Consider the following 21,747-nt stretch of genomic DNA (forward strand, 5'->3'; position numbering starts at 1 on the left):
CGTCGCCCCACATGGTTTACACATCGTCTTGCTTTTCATGACGTCAAATGAGACGTGTCCATATATCGGCTCTCCTCTTTCTCCCTGTTGACATTGTGGAGTTAACATAGTTCCATGAGTAAAGAAAGTTCACAGGCTAGTCTGTTCTTTCCTGGTTTAGATCAAATGTGTTCGGCGAGTGTGGTCTTACCGCAAAAGATTAGTACTGATTGGATGGCTAATCGGCTTGTCCCGCCCCTCCACATACGCTAAAGTAGTTCTGATTGGATCTCTTTCTAACTTGTCCCTACCTTCCACAAAACTAAATCAGTTATTGGATGTCGTCCCTGCCAAACATTTTCGTCTCGTTTTTATTCGTTGACGAAAGTGTCAATTTATTTCGTCATAGTTTTTATCCTTTTATGTAGTTTTTATTTAGTTATCGTCTCGTTTTCGTCATGAAAAAAAGGTTCGTTGACGAAAACTATGACGAAAATCATTTGTCAACGAAATTAACACTGCTGTGCTGCAACAGTTTGGGGAAGACTGTTAGAAGCAGGCAAAATGGGCAAACGTAAGGATTTGAGCGAGTTTGACAAGGGCCAAATTGTGATGGCTAGACGACTGGGTCAGAACATCTCCTAAACTGCAGCACTTGTGGGGTGTCTGCAGTGGTCAGTATCTATCAAAAGTGGTCCAAGGAAGGAACAGTGGTATAAACATGGCTGGCCAAGGCTCATTGATGCACATGGGGAGCAAAAGCTGGCCCGTGTGGTCTGATCCAACAGATGAGCTACTGTAGCTCAAACATGTATTTTATGGACCTTTCTTTTGTGCAAAACTGTTTGTATAGACGGGTGTGGCTGAAGCACCTGAAGTCAATAATTAGAAGAAAAGTACCTTATTCCAAAACCATTTATCCACTGTTATTCTTATCAGCTGTTAACAATTCCTCCTGGCAAATTGGTTATACACCGATCAGCCATAACATTAAAACCACCTCCATGTTTCTACACACACTGTCCATTTTATCAGCTCCACTTTGTAGTTCTACAATTACTGACTGTAGTCCATCTGTTTATCTACATACTTTTTAGCATGCTTTCACCCTGTTCTTAAATGGTCAGGACCCCCACAGGACCACTACAGAGTAGGTATTATTTGGGTGGTGGATTATTCTCAGCACTGCAGTGACACTGACATGGTGGTGGTGTGTTAGTGTGTGTTGTGCTGGTATGAGTGGATCAGACACAGCAATGCTGAAAGAGTTTTTAAACACCTCACTGTCACTGCTGGACTGAGAATAGTCCACCAACAGCGCCCCATGGGCAGCATCCTGTGACCACTGATGAAGGTCTAGATGATGACCAACTCAAACAGCAGCAATAGATGAGCGACCGTCTCAGACTTTACATCTACAAGGTGGACCAACTAGGTAGGAGTGTCTAATAGAGTGGACAGTGAGTGGACACAGTATTTAAAAACTCCAGCAGTGTGGCTGTGTCTTATTCATACCAGCACAACACACACTAACACACCACCACCATGTCAGTGTCACTGCAGTGCTGAGTTCATCCACCACCTAAATAATACCTACTCTGTGGGGGATCCTGACCATTGAAGAACAGGGTGAAAACAGGCTAAAAAAGTATGTAGCGATATAGATGGACTACAGTCAGTAATTGTAGAACTACAAAGTGCTTCTACAGTCATGTGAAAAAGTTAGGACACCCCATGAAATCCTTTTTCTTTTTGAACATTTTTAAACATATAAACATTTGAGCTTCATTTGAACAGTACTGAGAGATGGAACTTATATAACTAAACAAATAAAATGTAAAAAAATTACTTTTAAACACATGCTGTAAAATGTAATGAACAAAAATGGAAATTTATTGTGAGGAAAAAGTTAGGACACCCCCACATTTATTACTACTTAAAATTTCTAAAATTAGAATCAGGTGCACCACATCAGCTGCAATGATTAGACCATCGTTAGAGGACAGTGGAGTTTTATTTAAAACTCAGACATTAGTTTGGTTTGCTCTTGATTGTTGAAGTAAGTGATATCACCATGGTGAGATCTAAAGAGCTTTCTGAGGCCTTCAGAAAGAAGGTTGTAAATGCATATGAGTCTGGGAAGGGATTTAAAAAGATCTTAAAACAATTAGAAATCAGCCATTCCACTGTCTGGAAAATCATTTACATGTGGTGAACATTTAAAACAACTGCCAACATGGCCAGGTCAGGCCGTCCTAGCAAGTTCAGTCCAAGCGCAGACCGCAAGATGCGTAAAGAAGTCTCAAGTAATCCTACAATGTCATCACGGGACCTACAGCTAGCTCTTGCCACAGTTGATGTCAAGGTACATGCATCTACCATCAGAAAGAGACTGCACAAGTTTGATTTTCATGGGAGGTGAGCAAGGAGGAAACCCTTGCTGTGAAAAAAACATCAGGGCAAGACTAAAGTTTACCAGAGAACACCTAGACAAAGACCAGGACTTCTGGAACAATGTGCTTTGGACAGATGAATCCAAAGTTGAATTATTTGGGCACAATAACAGAAGACATGTTTGGCGCAAACCAAACACAGCATTTGGGAACAAGAACCTCATACCAACTGTGAAGCATGGAGGTGGAAATGTCATGGTTTGGGGCTGCTTTGCAGCAGCACAGCCTGGCAAGCTCTCCATTATAGAATCCACAATGAATTCTTCACTGTATCAGAGGGTGCTTGAGAAAAATGTAAGACCATTTGTCCAAAAACTGAAGCTGAAGCGGAGGTGGACCATGCAACATGCCAACAACCCAAAACATCCAAGTAAATCCACCAAGGAATGGCTCAAAAGAAAGAAATGGAGAGTTCTGGAATGGCCAAGTCAAAGCCCAGATCTTAATCCTATTGAGATGCTGTGGGTTGATTTGAAACTGGCTGTGCATGCAAGAAACCCGTCAAACCTCACACAGCTGAAGAAATTCTGCATGGAGGAGTGGGGAAAACTTTCTTCCAGTCGATGTCAGAGACTGGTAGATGGTTATAGGAAATGTCTAATTGAGGTTATTTCAGCCAAAGGGGGAAACACCAGCTATTAGGACATAGGGTGTCCTAACTTTTTCCTCACAATCAATTTTCTTTTTTGTTTATTACATTTTACAACTTGTGTTTAAAAGTATTTTTTTCAGTTTTATTTGTTTAGTTAAATAAGCTCCGTCTCTCAATACTGTTCAAATGAAGCTCAAATGTTCAAAAGGTTCTCATGGGGTGTTCTAACTTTTTCACATGACTGTATATGGTAAGTGAAGCTGATAAAATGGACAGTGAGTGTAGAAACAAAAAGGTGGTTTTAATGTTGTGGCTGATCGGTGTATATCTGCAATTCCTCTGTTCAAGTTTTCTCCACATGTTTAATTGCCCAGAACCATTTGAAGTGAAATAACCCATCTATGCTTCACTGCAGTTCTTTGGATTCTTGACTTACTTGTTTTATCTAACCATTGTTCTAATTTGTGCATCTCTGGTAAATTTTTTTTAGCATTTTTTGTTATCACTAAATAACTGTTGTTTCTGCTGTTTTCAGGTCATCCTTTCTGATGAAAACTGTAAAAAAAAAAAACACACTAATAAGACATGCAAAAAATTAAAAGATAAAACACAGAAAAGCAGTGGCATAAAGTTTGACTAAAGATTTACAGAAAGGCAGGGTTGGAAAACAGTAGGGAAAATGACTAGTGGATACCACTTAACAAGCAATTGCATAGGAAGCAAAGTTAAACCGGGCACCTGTCGTGTTAGGCGCTGTGCGGAAACATTGTGCACAAAGCAGAAAATATGCAAAACGCCTCACAGACACTGACTGAACTCAAGAATTATGCCTAGGACCTCAGAAGCCATGTTGCTGTGTGGTGTCAGATGTGCAATCACAAGTCCAGAAGGACAAAGTAAAATGAGAAACTATGAGATTAAAATTAGAATAATAAAAAAGGACAATAAAACTGCAAAGAATCAATCAAAGAACGATGAGGAACAGGACGTATGAGAAACAGTGAATCAGGGCCTCCTAGTGAGAGACTGACGTCAGGGTGAGCAACCAACATGGTCTTCTCACCAGGCCTAGCTGTCCCAGAAACGTGATGTTAATTTATCATCCTGAACGGTCAGAACAATGACGCAAGCAGGCAGGGCGAGTGCTACGCAGGACCAGGAATGTGGGTATTTTAGCTTCCATTTAATATCTGTGAAGATTTAACATTTTCCCTCATGTCCATGAGGTTTTTCACAAGTACTCTGGTACTCTTTTCCCCTTTTACCAAAACCATGCATACTGGCTACAGTAAATTGCCCCTGGCTTTGAGTAAGTGAGAAAATGGGTGAGTGTGCAGTGTCCTGTAATGAATTTGCTACCCGCTGCAACCCAGGTTAAAATAAAGCAGTAATTTATAACATATAAGCAATAAATTGGCATCAAAAGCACACTTAAACTGTGATTGTTCCATAACAAAATAACGTTTAGAGCCCACAAGTGATTTTGTAGTTGTGTTGTAAATCACATCCTAGAATGGCATGGTGGCTCAGTGGGTAGCACTGTTACCTTACAGCTGGGTTCAATTCCCAGGTAGAGCGGTCTGTATCCTATCTGTGTAGAGTTTGTATGTTCTCCCCGTGTCTGTGTGGGTTTCCTCTGGGAGCTCCGGTTTCCTCCCACAGTCCAAAGACATGCAAGTGAGGTGAATTGGAGATACAAAATTGTCTATGACTGTGTTTGACATTAAAGACTTGAACTTATTAATAAATCTGTGTTGCCAGTAATTACCTTTTCTGTCATGAATGGAACCGAAGTGTGTAAACATGACGTTAAAATCCTAAAAAATAAATCCTTAATTAGTAAAAATCTACAACCCCAACCCCAGAAAAAGTTGGAACAGTATGGAAAATAAGTAAAAAAAGTAAAATAAAAATGCAGTGTTCCTTACATTTACTTTGACTTTTATTTGATTGCAGAGAGATTCAGCATCCAGGAAAGGCTGAGTCTTTGATGAGCAGAGGATCTCCAGTTTGTCAACAAATCCGTGAGAAAATTATTGAAATGTTTAAAAACAATGTACCTCAAAGACAGATTAGAAGGGATTTGCATATTTCTCCCTCTACAGTGCACAATATCATTAAACAATTCAAAGAATCTGGAGGAATTTCAGTGCGTAAAGGCCAAGGGCGCAAGCTTAAGCTGAACGCCCGTGATCTTCAATCCCTCAGACGGCACTGCATCAAGAACCACCACTCAACAAACCTTTGTCAAGCACTACAGTGCAGAGTTACATGCACAAATGCCACTTAAAACTTTACTGTGCAAAAAAGAAGCCTTATGTTAGCCATGTCCAGAACCGACATCGACTTTCTCCGGGCTCTGAGGCATCTAGGATGGACCATCACACAGTGGAAACGTGTATTGTGGTCAGATGAATCAGCATTCCAGGTCTTTTTTGGAAGAAAAAATGGACGCTGTGTGCTCCGGACCAAAGACAAAAAGGACCATCCAGACTGTTATCAGCAACAAGTCCAAAAGCCAGGGTCTGTCATGGTATGGGGCTGTGTCAGTGCCCTTGGCAAAGGTCATTTACACTTCTGTGATCGCAGCATTAATGCAGAAAAGAACATTGAGATCTTAGAGCAACATATGCTGCCTTCAAGGTGTCGTCTTTTCCAGGGACGTCTATGCATTTTTCAACAAGACAATGCAAAACCACATGCTGCACATATTACAAAGACATGGCTGCGGAAGAAGAGGGTACGGGTACTGGACTGGCCTGCCTGCAGTCCTGACCTGTCACCAATAGAGAATGTGTGGAGAATGTTGAAACGAAAATTGCGACAATGACGACCCCGTACTGTTGCACATCTTAAGACGTGTTTGCAGGAAGAATGGGACAAAATAAAAGCTGAAACACTAAATCACTTGGTCTCCTCGATGCCAAAATGTCTTTTAAGTGTGGTGAAAAGGAATGGCAACATTACAAAGTGGTAAATGCTTTACTGTCCCAACTTTTTTGGAATGTGTTGCAGGCCTGAAATGCAGGAATGGATGTTTATTAATAAATGAAATGAAGTTGACCAGACAAAACATGAAATATCTCAGGTTCATCCTGTCTGCAATCAAATAAAAGTCAAAGTAAATGTAAGAAACCTTTTATTATTTGCATTTTCCATGCTGTCCCAACTTTTTCTGGGACAAATTTGGGGTTGTAAATTATGTCCTTCAGTCTATGACCAAGAGTTTGGCATTTTTACAAATTTCTCATTTCACTTTTATTTAACTGAAGGCTTCATTTAGCAAGGATGTCTTACCGAGCCACCGTGTCGCCCAGTTATTGCTATGAAAGGGGTCTGATTCTTAACTTCATGATGTGCTAAACATTTTCAATAAAAGACAAATCTGGCCTGGGTCTGTGAAGCTGCAGAGTTAAGCCAGGGAGTAGTGTGTACAAAATGAGGCCTGTTATTGTATTTTCGAAATATGATTGTATAAAATTAAAAATATAAGCCTTCACGTCAATGGTACCTTCATCCAATCCCTGGGTACTGATGCACCACCATACTATGACAGATGCTGGCTTTCACACCTATTCACTAATAAAAGTCTGGATGGACGTTTTCATCTTTGCCACAAAGCACTCAATGCCAAAAACAAGTTGACTTGTGGACTCATGAGACCCCATCACACATTTCCACTGTCTTTTAGTCCATCTGAGATGAACTTGGGCCCAGTGAACTCAGCATTCGGTATCGAATCAATGTACAGCTTTCTCTTTGAGTAACAGAGTTTCAGGTTGCACTTATTGGTGCAGCGGTGGACTGTGTTAAGTTTCAGTGGTTTTCTATGTTGACTATATCAGTAGTTTCTCATGCAATGTCATCTGAGGGCTCACAAACATTCAACAGTGGTTTACGGCCTTACCCTACTCAATTTGTTTGCATCTCTCACAAAGTTTAACACAGTGGTTTGACAAGACTGAGCCTTAAGTGGATCCTCTTTTTATAACCAACCAATCATGACACCCTCACTACTTCACCTGTTTAGTGTGGAATGTTTCAATGAACATATTGTACTGAACTAGCAACTAGAAGGTGGCTGGATTTATCATATGTGCTAGCTATGTCAATGACAGGCCACTGAGCTTTCAGTGTTTGGATTCTATGAGTCGGTTCGAAAACCTATTCAGCTCTCTACATAGATAGCATTTTACGTCATTCTACTCGTGCTCCCGAGAAGAAGACGATTTCTTAGATACCTAAAATGCTGCCTTATGAGGTGCCTCTTTTTGAAGCGATAAACTGCCTGAATAACGAGGGAGCATCCAATGCTTTCTTAGCAGTGAAGGCAATCTGAGCATTTAGTGCGGCACAACTTTTCTCACAAAAAAATACAAACATGGTGGACAAATGTAAATAATTTTTTATAATTAATAATTAAATAATTTCTCATTGATTGCTTGTCAGTAACAGCCAGTAACAGCTTAATCATTTTCGGTAAACCGAGGGAGATGTTAGCTAGCATGCTAGTGGGTTGTGCCACCTCAGTGTTAGCTTAGTAAGAAATAACTGTGGTGAACTAATCATGGTAATTGGTGTCTAAGTAGTGTGTCTGAATAATCTGCCTTATAAGTTCGATGTCTTATTAGAATCTTCTCTACTTAGGCAGCTGCCTAGGTAGGCAGTAGACAGCAAGGCAGCTCACTAGGTTTTCAAACAGACCCTTTTTGATCACAATTGTAAAGACAAGTTTTTACACTGTGTGGTTTCAGTGGTCTTACAAAATAATCACCTGTCACTTTATAAGAGATTTCACAAAAATCTTGTCTGATTTAATATTAAACAATGTCTGATATCATCTGTAATCAGTATCAGATTATACAATATTCTTAAATGACAGACCAGCAAACACTGTCACCAAACCACATTAGCATAATGGTGGCAGGGTCATACCTAGATAAAACACGAGTTAAAAGGAAAAGGAAGTTGTCCACCAAAAATGTCAACTAATAATAACATGAAATGCCTATTTTTGTAAGCAAACCTAAGGTGAAAAAGGTATTTTTCCATTTGTTAGCGTATGTGCTAGCTGCTATGCCATTGTAAGAAGGGTCTGGCCAACTTATGTAGCAGTAATACAAGTTTATTAATAAATATTATATATGTATAATATTATATATATTTAAAATAATATTAGTAAAAGTATGGTTACACCTGTTGACATCGCCTGTTCGAAATCACATCATTATTTATGTGTTTTTTTTTCCACCTAATTACTAGCCCTAAACTGCCCCCATTCCTACTCTTTTTTTTTTTATTTTATTCAGGTCTGAAATGCAGGAATGTTGGTATATTAACAAATAAAATGAAGCTGAACATGAAATATCTTCAAACTGTCTGCAATAAAAAATAAAATTCCACTTAAATTGAAGAAACACTGCATGTTATTTTTACTTATTTTTTGCATACTGTCCCAATTTTTATTTTATTTGGGGTAGTATTAATTTTGTTTTAATTTTGTATTTCCCAAATTGTAGGGTATATTTTACAATATTTTCTTTTAATTTTTCATGTTCTTATTTTTTTATCTCTCTTGTTTGAATTTCATGTTGTCTTAATTGTAACTAAATGTTTGCAAGAAGTCTTTCTGAGGTTCTAGATCTCAGGAATGTTTTAATGCTTTTAATTAACTTTTTTTCCTTATGTAAAGCACTTTGAATTGCCACTGTGTATGAAAGGTGCTATACAAATAAACTTGCCTTGCCTTGCCTTGCATAGTATTATGTCTGCCCTACCCTAGCATTTCCAAATATATGCTAATTTACAACCTAAGGTGAAAAAGGGTATTTTTCTATTTGTTAGCATATGTGCTAGCTTTTATGCCATTGTAAGAAGGGTCTGGCCAACTTATGTACATTGATATGAATTAATATGAGCAACTGGGGCAGTTGTAGCCTAGTGGTTAAGGTACTGACTAGTAATAAAAGGTTGCTGGTTCAAGCCTCAGCACTGCCAGGCTGCCACTGTTGGGCCCTTGAGCAAGGCCCTTATCCCTCAATTGCTTAGACAGTATACTGTCACAGTACTGTAAGTCGCTTTGGATTAAAAAAGTCTGCTAAATGCCAAAAATGTAAACGTAAACTAAACAGCAGTATGCTATGTTACAAAGCAGTCACAGTGTTCCACACGAAAGTTTTGTGTCATCATCTGTCATCTACCTAGTGGTGGATTTAAGATGAGTCTTAAAGTGACGTTCACACTGAGATTTTGTTTCAGAACTTTTAATACTGGAAGACCAACGTAAATATCTTACGTAGAAGCAAACAATTGATGGGACATAGTTTGAAAAGATACAGCCATACAGCCTGAATGTTCTTCAGTGACTCAGCCACAGCTCCGATGGTGTAAACTGGCCAGTGTAGGTTGTGGAAGTACTCATTAAAGGACGTTTGAACAGCATCAAATGACATTGTTGCTGACTAAGTACATTCCATCATGACTACACTTTGTCCACACACAAAAACATCCGGGATGATAACATGCTGCGACATGTCACAAGAAATGTTTTGTGCCTGAATGGTTACAAGAATGAAATGAGTTTTTTAAGCAGAGCTCTTAGATATTAGAACAGCCTCTAAATTGATGGAATATGGTCTTAATGTGGAGCAACCGTGCAATGCAAAACATCCCTAAGGCAACTCTGTGTATATAAAGAGTATTTGGACTTAAATGTGTAGTTTAGGCCATCAGAGATCCAATACATTTTAACACAAAAATCCCACAACATATATCATGTGTCAAACTCAAGGCCAAAGTCATTTCATGTGGCCCGCAAGAGCTTAAAAGGCGTATGATAGTCTTGCTGTCTTTAAAGTCTATGCTGCTTTAAAGCATACATTGTAAAATCGTACATAAACAATGCATGTTGATTTTGTGACCCACCAAGTGACTGCATCCCACATCCCACCACTAGATTGTAATGTTTTGACATCAGCGTTTAACTAAGGTGGTTTTCCAACAAGTGGAGTTGAGAAATATCTACAAATAATCCCAAACTGGCCAAGAAGAGAAAAATTATGCAGAAGGAAGGCAATTGAATGAAAAATGGAAAAGCGAATACATGTTTGTGCTTCAAGGAGAAAGCTAATATGTCTTTTGTGCTATGAGGCAGCGTTGGCTTTTTGATTCTAAACACAGGGCTATGCTAAAAACAAAAAATGTCCAAGAATAAAAAGGCAGACTGCATCACAGCAGGATATGTTCACAAAAGCTACAGCTACGGGGTCCATGTACAGTAAGTCTTATGCAGTCTTGCATTTACTAACGGCGCTTTGAGGACAACTATAATGCTGATGTGGCCCTCGGTGAAAATGAGTTTGGCACCCCTGCTTTAACAAAAGACATAAAATGGCCAAATGTACTTGTATTGAATTTATTAGACGCGTCCCAATTAATGACTAAAGTTCCATACTTTCATCTTTAAAGCAACTGTTTCAACATGACAACAAAATGTTTGTAGTTTGTAGCGAGGGCAGTTGTAGCCTAGCGGTTGAGGGTCACTGGTTCAAGCCCCACATCTGCCAGGTTGCCACTTTTGGGCCCTTAAACAAGGCCCTTAACCCTAAGTTGCTTAGACTGTGTACTGTCACAGTAATGTAAGTCACTTTGAATAAAGGCACCCACTAAATGCTAAAAACATTAAAAAAAACATAAGAAAGCCTACACAGAGCCCTGACCTCAACCCATTAAAACACAGAATGAATTTAAATGTAATTTGTGACCCAGACCTACTCTATGCACATTATTGCCTGACCTTACAAGTGTTATTTCGATTGCATGGATAAAACTTCAACAGACACATTCCAAACAACTTAATATTATTTCCCATGGTTCTGGAATGAGATGTCCAACAAGCTTATGTTCAGGCATCCACATACTTTTGACCATTTACTGTCAAATGCATTTTTGTATTCATAATTGTATCAATTATTATTTATCAATTATTTATTAATTATTTATCATTTGCACCTGCACTTTACACAACTGTCATACATACAGGTACATACATATGAATACTTATAGTTATTTTTCACCATCCTTATATAGTTATAGTTACAGTCGTAGTTATTATTTACACATCTTTTATTATTATTACTGTTATTACTATAATATATACCTAACTAATCTTCATTATTATTACTGTTATTATTATAATGTATACCTAACTAATCATTATTATTACTGTTATTATTATAATACATACCCATTTTTATTCATATGCTTATTGTTTGTTTTGCTTATTGTAGTGCTATGTATATACTGTAGATATAATTCCATATATGTAAATAGCTATAGTTATAACTTTAAATTCATATTAATCATAGATACAGTGGGGGAAATAAGTATTTGATCCCCTGCTGATTTTGTAAGTTTACCCCCTTACAAAGACTTGAACAGTCTACAGTATAATTTTTATGGAAGGTTTATTTTAACAGAGAGAGACAGAATATCAACAAAAAATCCAGAAAAAATTTTAACTTAAAAAGTTATAAATTAATTTGTATTTAATTAAGGGAAATAAGTATTTTGATCCCCTACCAACCAGCAAGAATTCTGACCCCCACAGACCGGTTATGTGCACAAAAGGCACACAAATTAGTCCTGTCCCTGTATAAAAGACTCCTGTCACAGAATCAGTTTCTATCTATCTAATCTATCTATCTATCTATCTATCTATCTATCTATCTATCTATCTATCTATCTATCTATCTATCTATCTATCTATCTATCTACAGTGTATCACAAAAGTGAGTACACCCCTCACATTTCTGCAGATATTTAAGTATATCTTTTCATGGGACAACACTGACAAAATGACACTTTGACACAACGAAAAGTAGTCTGTGTGCAGCTTATATAACAGTGTAAATTTATTCTTCCCTCAAAATAACTCAATATACAGCCATTAATGTCTAAACCACCGGCAACAAAAGTGAGTACACCCCTAAGAGACTACACCCCTAAATGTCCAAATTGAGCACTGCTTGTCATTTTCCCTCCAAAATGTCATGTGATTTGTTAGTGTTACTAGGTCTCAGGTGTGCACAGGGAGCAGGTGTGTTCAATTTAGTAGTACAGCTCTCACACTCTCTCATACTGGTCACTGAAAGTTCCAACATGGCACCTCATGGCAAAGAACTCTCTGAGGATCCTAAAAGACGAATTGTTGCGCTACATGAAGATGGCCAAGGCTACAAGAAGATTGCCAACACCCTGAAACTGGGCTGCAGCACAGTGGCCAAGATCATCCAGCGTTTTAAAAGAGCAGGGTCCACTCAGAACAGACCTCGCGTTGGTCGTCCAAAGAAGCTGAGTGCACGTGCTCAGCGTCACATCCAACTGCTGTCTTTGAAAGATAGGCGCAGGAGTGCTGTCAGCATTGCTGCAGAGATTGAAAAGGTGGGGGGTCAGCCTGTCAGTGCTCAGACCATACGCCGCACACTACATCAAATTGGTCTGCATGGCTGTCACCCCAGAAGGAAGCCTCTTCTGAAGTCTCTACACAAGAAAGCCCGCAAACAGTTTGCTGAAGACATGTCAACAAAAGACATGGATTACTGGAACCATGTCCTATGGTCTGATGAGACCAAGATTAATTTGTTTGGTTCAGATGGTCTCAAGCATGTGTGGCGGCAATCAGGTGAGGAGTACAAAGATAAGTGTGTCATGCCTACAGTCAAGCATGGTGGTGGGAATACCATGGTCTGGGGCTGCATGAGTGCAGCAGGTGTTGGGGAGTTACATTTCATTGAGGGACACATGAACTCCAATATGTACTGTGAAATACTGAAGCAGAGCATGATCCCCTCCCTCCGGAAACTGGGTCGCAGGGCAGTGTTCCAGCATGATAATGACCCCAAACACACCTCTAAGATGACCACTGCTTTATTGAAGAGGCTGAGGGTAAAGGTGATGGACTGGCCAAGCATGTCTCCAGACCTAAACCCAATAGAACATCTTTGGGGCATCCTCAAGCGGAAGGTGGAGGAGCGCAAAGTCTCGAATATCCGCCAGCTCCGTGATGTCGTCATGGAGGAGTGGAAAAGCATTCCAGTGGCAACCTGTGAAGCTCTGGTAAACTCCATGCCCAGGAGAGTTAAGGCAGTTCTGGGAAATAATGATGGCCACACAAAATATTGACACTTCAGGAACTTTCAATAAGGGGTGTACTCACTTTTGTTGCCGGTGGTTTAGACATTAATGGCTGTATATTGAGTTATTTTGAGGGAAGAATAAATTTACACTGTTATATAAGCTCCACACAGACTACTTTTCATTGTGTCAAAGTGTCATTTTGTCAGTGTTGTCCCATGAAAAGATATACTTAAATATCTGCAGAAATGTGAGGGGTGTACTCACTTTTGTGATACACTGTATCTATCTATAAAGTAAAATCTTTATTTCATACATAGTGCTTTATACTGGTCAGTGTCATGATGGGTCAAGCACTACTCAAAAACACTGGACACTGACTGTGTGGGAAAGCTTCTGCTCATTTAGTCAAGTGAGCACTTGTGAGGTGGCAATTGGAGTGGAGATTTGCAATTGACATTTCAGACTATTCCAAAGATGTTTAATAGGGTTGAGTACAGGCTACTGGAGTTCAGACTATTAGACTTCAAAGGCAGCAATAAAAAACGATCATTAATAAATACTATATATATGTATAATATTAAATACACTGATAAGGCATAACATTATGACCACCTTCTTAATATTGTGTTGGTCCCCCTTTTGCTGCCAAAACAGCCCTGCAACTGTGATGCACTGTGTATTCTGACACCTTTCTATCAGAACCAGCATTAACTTCTTCAGCAATTTGAGCTACAGTAGCTCGTCTGTTGGATCGCTCCCCACGTGCATCAATGAGCCTTGGCCGCCCATGACCCTGTTGCTGGTTTACCACTGTTCCTTTACTGGACCACTTTTGATACATACTGACCACTACAGACACCACACAAGAGCTGCAGTTTTGGAGATACTCTGACCCAGTCGTCTAGCCATCACAATTTGGCCCTTGTCAAACTCGCTCAAATCCTTACGCTCACCCATTTTTCCGGCTTCTAACACATAAGCTTTGAGGATAAAATGTTCACTTGCTGCCAAATAAATTTATTACAATAAAGGGTTTTTTTCAGTAGGTTTTTTTTTTTGCCTAATTTCTAACCTAAACTGCCCCCGTATCAGCTCTTTTTGGAATGTGTTTCAGGTCTGAAATGCAGGAATGGAGGTATATTAACAAACAAAATAAGGCTCAGATGAAGATCAGACAAAACATAATATATATATACAGTGGGCGAACATTCGCACAGCGGATAAGGTGCAGAGAGAGCGCAGAGCTGAGAAACATTACATTTGTTGTTGTATAATTACTCCTGCCAGTAGCTGTCACTGTGCAATTACACCTACAAAATACAACACTATTGAAATAAAGAAGGAAATAATACAGAAATATGAGTTATTTTTGTTTCTGGTAGATACATTTTATAAAAAGAAGGAAATGTATTATGGTGTATGTGATGGTGTATTATGGTATATGAAATGTGGTGTGTGTTTTATGTACAGTACTACTGTGTATTTTTGTTTATTATTGTTTATTACAGGAATGTCTATTCTATAATTTAAGATTAAGGGAAATATACTTGTATTTACAACAAAAAAGACCATTTAAGACATTAGAAAGGTTAGGTAGTGGAGTGGTTTGGGAGGTCTGGCACGGATTAATTCTATTTACATTATTTCTTATGGGAAAAATAGGTTTAACATATGAACATTTTGACTTAAGAACAGCCCTTTGGAACCAATTAAGTTTGTAAGTCAAGGGTCGACTGTATAAATATATCTAGGTATGAACCTCTGTCCACATGTGTTCATACAGAGGTTCATACAAAGCATACAGTATTACTAAAAAGCAGACTAATAAATCCTCAAAGAAAAATATATTCTTTTTATTTTCTTTACAATTTCACACAGTCGGAAAAACTTCGGAAGTCATTTGTAAATACAGTCAAAATAAGAAATCATTTGACATGAATTAATCAGAAGCTCCAACCAAATATGACCCAAAATCATGACCCGCCTGTCATGTAGTGTAACCCTGAGTTTACACCATCGTCAACATGATGTGACAAGTAGCTTTTTTTCACCCTCCCTGCACCCTTTTCTCCCATTCTAATCATATCCAACTTCCCACTGCTTTCCTGCACCCTGCTGTGCCTCCTCTGCTGGCATGTGTGAACCCGCTGGCCGCGTCTTTACACAGATCCGTGAAGGATTCTTATGCAGAGCTTCATTTACATTTATGCTACATAACACTTAATGAAACGATGTCAGAGCAATCGAAAGCTGACCATAATGGGACTAAGAAGGTGAAGTAGTGCTGCACCACCTCGGTGCCTGGGTAATTTACAGTAATAAATGTAATTGCAGACAGGTATGACACGTCTATTCACAAAAAGACAAGTTGCGCATATAAATAGAGACATGTGCTGCCTAACACAATGGTAGGGTCACAATGGTTTATGACTGCTTGCCGAAGTCCAACCACTGATGTTTACACTATATGGCCATTATTGAGTACTTGTGTAATAAAGCATTTACATGAAAACTTGAAAAGACTTGCACATATAAGTCCAAAAAACACCATCCTCACAGTTATGCATGGAGATGAGAGCATCATAAAATGGGGCTGCTGCTCTGTAAATAGTACTTGGGTATTACGTGTCAATAAAGACAACCTACATGGAGTAATGTACCAGGAATATTTTACCTTATCTACCAATAAACTAAACTCAAGGTTTCTAAAAAAGAAGGTGTATGTGCTTGCATTGCCTAGCCAATCTCCTGACTTGAATTATATTATAAATAAAAAATATTTGTCATATATAGGTGTACAATACAATCAACCATTTTTTTTCTGCATATCACAGCTATTTTGGACGCTGGGGTCAGCTGAAATGGTCAGGCCCAACACTGCATAGCAGAGCCGGTATTCAAACCCAAAATCTTACAGTTGGTAACCCACAGCTCTACCCACTAGGCTAGTACTGTCCCAATTGCAGCAGTTTTTGTGAACACTGGATATGGCTTTTGATAAGCATTCTGGGCTTAGTTCACCAAGAGGCTTGGCACATACTGCAGCTTATCACGGCATTGACGTCTTTCACACGATACGTGGGAAAGCTGCTTTCCTTTGGCTGTACAACTGAGCGACAGCTTTAAAACAATACACAGTACTGACCATACTGACTGACAGTTATTAACAGTTTATTCACATGCAGTTTTGTGTGAAATGTATTTTAGTTTAAAGCAAGAAAGCTCTGCGAATAGTTGTCAGTTTAAGATCTGAGAAGTTTCAATCAAAAGGGCACATTAAATCTTTTTAAGGAGCTATGAAGCTTCAATAAGCGATTCCAATGTTATTAAACATTGGATTGCTATCAAAAAAGCAAACCCTGTCTTCCTATTTCACAGCTCACTAGTTGCCATGCCGTATTTCTTATAATGCCGTGGTTATAATTTAAAGTGGAATACAACAGTTCAGAGTTCTGTGAAGTCAGCTTCTCTCTGCCAATGTCTGTGCTTTGCTTCTTACTAGGTTATTTAAACAATCCGTCTTATTGTCGGCACTTTGAAAAGGTCAGTGGCAAACTGGATCAAAGTTCAATCAAACTGAACTTCGAGTACAGCGGCAAGCAGTAAAAAAAAAAAAAAAAAAAAAAAAAAAAAAAAAAGAGCGGCAGGGTAGTTGATCTGTGCAGCGTGTGACGCTAAAGGTAGCGCAACAGCGAGGTAAGAGGCACCAGACGAAACAACAAACGACGACACAGCCAATGCAAAGCGGTTTTGCCGCCTATCTTCTAAATGTAGCCTAAGTGATAATCATGGAATAAACACTTTTGTCCAGAAATTCAGAGCACATTTTAGATCGTCAAATAATGGTGCATGATTTTGGGTCTTGACTTAACAACTTTCAGTAAATACTGCAATGTTTCTTGAAGCATTCTACATTGACCACTTAACACACTCTTCAGCATTTGTAATATCTTTCTGCAATCAACGGAACTTATAGGGTGTGTTCGAAAACCTAGGGAGCTCTCTTTATAGACAGCATTTTACGTCATCCTGTGCGTGCTCACAAGAAGTAGGTGGTTCGAAATCCTAGATGCCTTAATATCCTCACTAGTAAGGTATCTTAAAATTCCAACGCTATTTTGACTCAAGAACGAGTGAGCATCCGATGCTGTCTTAGCGGTGAAGGCAATCCCAGCATTTAATGCAGCACAACTTTTTTCACAGAAAAATAAAAAACATGGCTGACGGTGCAGAGACACAAACGGAGTTATTTACAAACGTAAATAAATTAATATTGATTTTTAATTTGTATAAATGTGTACAAGTGTCATTTATTTGCAAGTTCGGGCTTGTCAGCAAATTTAACCATTTTCGGTACACTGAGGGAGACGTTAGTTGACATGCTAGCGCGTTGTGCCACCCCATCCCATTGGTTTGAATGGCATGAGGCTAACTGTGTTAGCTTAGTAAGCAAAAACTGATGTTATCGCTGTCTGAGTAGTGCGTTCAAATAACCTGCCTTATAAGTCAATGACTTATTAGAATCCTCTCTACTTAGGCAGTAAGACAGCAAGGCAGCTCACTAGGTTTTCGAACACACCCATTGTACAGTGAACGGGAAGAAAATGATCAACAATAGATAAATAGGAAAAAAACAAACAAACAAATATGCTGTTGATTGCATATAATTAAAATCATGAAGTCTAACACACACACATGCTGATCATATGGGTTCATTGAATAGTACGGTGCTATGGGTGTGCATAGTGTTAAAATAAGACAAATAAATGGTGGACAAACACTGACAGGCCTTAAAGAAGATATTAATTCTATTGTCTCCTGACTAGCAATAGAACACCAGTGCCTTTGCAGCCATATTGCAATGTTTAAATGAGTAAATTATAAAAGTATACTGTAAAGGCCTGGATACACCAAAAACTAGGGGCAGTGGTAGCTCAAGAGTTAAGGTCCTGGACTTATAAGTGAAATGTTGCTGGGTCGAGCCCCACCACCCTCAATTGTTTGCATTGTGCTCAGTCCATTGTAAGTAGTTTCAAGTAAATCAGTGACAGAGATGTAAAGGTAAACTTTGGATTAGATTAAAGTTATTTTGGTTCAGATAGCAATTTAGGCATGACTTAAGCCAAAATTTGGGATTTCACTTTCACAAGTTGGGGAATTTAAACAGGTTTTATCTGATTTAATTCAATTTTTAATGTCCCAACTTGACAAAACTTTATACACTTGTACACACAGTTTGTTAACAATCTGTCCAGATCAGTTAGCAAAATGTCATGCTTTCTTCCTGCTTAATTTGATGGACAAATAATGGCAAGGCTTTTTGTCTCTGTCGATTTTATTAAAAATATCACGTCTCATACAACTGGCTTGTGCAAAACCTTAGACAATTGCAATTCTAAGATGTTCAAGTCATCATGCTTGTCTCTTAGGAACTCCAGAAAAGCCTTGCCTTATTTAAGACCACTACTTATTTTTCTTGTGATCTAAACATAAATAATTTCCCCCTAACATTACAGTTTAAACAATTAAATAACACATGTAATGTTTGTAAAGCTGTACTAAAAACAATAATTATGGTAGGTTTATAATTATTATAATTATTATGTGTAGGTAGTACAGTGGATACCTTACAGCAACACACAGTCATTACGGTGACCCTAAATAGGTGGTCTATTGTATTGCCAAACAACATGAGAATCAGGGATGTCACTATGGTTTAAAACTCACTAGATAACTAATGAGAGATGTACAGTTAAGCGTTTATCCTACAAGTCCCTGATAACTGTTTATTTATTTATTTATTAGGATTTTAATGTCATGTTTTACACACTTCGGTTACATTCATGACAGAATTGGTAGTTACTCATTACACAAGATTTCACAGGTTTAATGTCAAACACAGTAATGGACAATTCTGTATCTCCAATTTACCTCACTTGCATGTCTTTGGAGTGTGGGAGGAAACCGGAGCTCCAGGGGGAAACCCACGCAGACATGGGGAGAACTTGCAAACTCCACACAGAAAGGACCCGGACTGCCCCACCTGGAGATCGAGCCCAGGACCAACAGTTAAGGTACTGGACTTATAAGTGAAATGTTGCTGGGTCGAGCCCCACCACCCTCAATTGCTTTCATTGTGCTCAGTCCATTGTAAGTAGTTTCAAGTAAATCAGTGACAGAGATTTAAAAGTGAACTTTGAAGTAGATTAAAGTTATTTTGGTTTGAATAGCAGGGATTAGGGATTTCACTTTGGCCAAAGTTGGGGAATTTATACAGGTTTTATCTGATTCAATAAAACTTTTTTTATGTCCCAACTTGGCAAAACTTTATACATTTTAACAAATAGTTTGTTAACAATCTGTCAAAATCAGTTAGCAAAATGTCATGCTTTGTTCCTGCTTAATTTGATGGACAAATAATGGCAAGGCTAATAGACTGTAGATTTTAATAAAAATATTACTTATCCTATAAGTCCCTGATAAATGTTTATTTATTCATTCATTAGGATTTTAACTTCATGTGTTGCACACTATGATTACATTCATGACAGAAACGGTAGTTACTTATTACACAAAACACAGTCACGGACAATTTTGTATCTCCAGTTTACCTCACTTGCATGTCTTTGGACTGTGGGAGGAAACTGAAGCTCCAGGAGGAAACCCACACAGACATGGGGAGAACATGCAAACTCCGTCCCACCTGGTAATCGAACCCAGGACCTTCTTGCTGTAAGGCGACAATGCTACCCACTGAGCCACCATGCCGCCCTAATAAACGTTAAGAAATACTAAATGTCCTGACACATAATAAATGGGGGTTGGAGATGATTTCCGAAAAACACCACTTGTAATCTTGAGAATCAGGAAAAAAACAAGTCATGATCTAGAGATAAAACAATACCACGTGGCATCTGTGGAATTCTGCACATCTGTGTGTCATTGCTATTGAGAAAAGTTGTTTATTCAATCACAACTGTAATCGCTGTTGAGTTCTTCACTCGAGTTCAGATGATTGGACAACTCCTGGATCACGGCGTCTCTGCCGATCTGATCGTTCCTGCGCTTTTCCGTGATCAGATCCTCCAGACTCTGAAACTCCAGCTCATGACTCCACTTCTCAGACAGATGTAATTTCATCCTGTACGGCTGCTTGCCGATGCGCAGCTCTCCTCCTGTTTTAAACTCGCGTTTTCCAAACCTGCACCACGCAGCGAAACATTCCGAGTTCCTCCAGCACACGTTACCGTTTTTCGCACCGATCTGATCCTGCGCGTTTTGCACGACTGAGTCTGGATTCAGAGCACGGAATCGGTATAAGTCGTTAACGATCCGACCGCACCTGCCCTGCCCTGCGTCGGCAAGAAAGTCCATCTGGATTGCACCCCTGTGCAAGTGGACTACCTGAAAGTCTCCTACGTAAACAGCCCAGTGTGGGTACTGACCAGCTGAAACGAATTCTACCAGGTCGCCCGGTTGGCACCTGTTTAGCAGGTTCTCACAAGTGAGGAACGATCCGGTCGTGGACTTTCTCTCGTACACACACTCATCACGGTAATACACCGCACAGTCGATTTGGGTCTGACTGTCACTTTTATCATCACGCTTCTCCTCCGCGGGCTCTTCTTCCTCTTCATCGTTGTTAGAGAAAATATACGAGACTCCGATCCGAGGTGTGTCGTCCTCTGGCTCATATCCGTTCGGGTCCGCTGTGGGAACTTCATCGTAACTTAAATGCGTCAACTTTTCCACCTGGTTTCCCATCACACACGCAGCATATGGAGTCCTCCAGACCTCTCGCAACACTCAGTCCACTCACACTGTCTATCGAGACGAGAAGTTGTGCAAGTCCATGTCTCTTACCAGCTCCCAAAGACTTAAAACGGTGTAATAATTCGCATGTTTCTATTCCAGTTCAGGCGTGTAAACACACGGGTCGCCTCGTTTCTCAACAGGTGTATTTCACCTGTCTCTTCCGGTTGTACGGGAAGTCCACAAACAACCGGTTTAGCCCAAACGATACTTAACTCCAACAATACAATGTTTCAAAAAGAGGTCCCTCACCCGAAGCTTGTTTATTTGAAAGTTTTGCTCCCTTTTTTCGTCTTTATAATGCACTGGTGGTAGTATATCCACAGACTGACTGGCGTTGAGTTGTGGCGATAAGTGCGCCCTCAACGGACTAAATATCAACGCCAGGCTTTCCACACAGCTCTATCTCTTAAAGAGACAGTACACCATTAAAAAAAAAAGTATTTGCCCCCTTTCTGACAGTTTCTGACATTAAATATTTGTCATTAAACGTATTTATTTAAATAAAGATGTAATATTTAATATAAACCAAAAAAATAATATTGTGGCGCCGGCAAGTATCAAGGGAGGGGCGTCGGGGCCGCCAGACAGTTACTTTAGACAACACATTCATACACATAGACATTCACACAACAGACAGACAAACATAAAGCTGCTTATCCAGCCCTCACCGCAGCCAACCCATCCCCAACACTGGGCTACACGGCTACGGTAAGCCTGGATACCACGGCCGCAAGGCTTTCTGGGTAAAAGCCCGTGCCGGCCCCCCAGTGG

At 39.4% G+C, this 21,747-nt stretch overlaps 1 protein-coding gene across 1 annotated transcript; it reads right to left on the bottom strand.

Annotated features, from left to right (window-relative positions):
- Positions 1–19,605: 19,605 nt before the first annotated feature.
- On the bottom strand, positions 19,606–21,300 carry lratd2b (LRAT domain containing 2b). The gene has a single exon (XM_062991942.1). The coding sequence runs from the start codon at positions 20,923–20,925 to the stop codon at positions 20,128–20,130; it is 798 nt and encodes a 265-aa protein (XP_062848012.1). The 5' UTR covers positions 20,926–21,300; the 3' UTR covers positions 19,606–20,127.
- Between the last annotated feature and the right edge of the window lie 447 nt (positions 21,301–21,747).

Source organism: Trichomycterus rosablanca, chromosome 3 (genome assembly GCF_030014385.1).
Source record: "Trichomycterus rosablanca isolate fTriRos1 chromosome 3, fTriRos1.hap1, whole genome shotgun sequence".
Taxonomy (NCBI): Eukaryota; Metazoa; Chordata; class Actinopteri; order Siluriformes; family Trichomycteridae; genus Trichomycterus; species Trichomycterus rosablanca.

What these genes read in the sequence shown, in the direction of transcription:
- lratd2b (XM_062991942.1), bottom strand. Translation starts at nt 20,925, where the DNA reads ATGGGAAACCAGGTGGAAAAGTTGACGCATTTAAGTTACGATGAAGTT.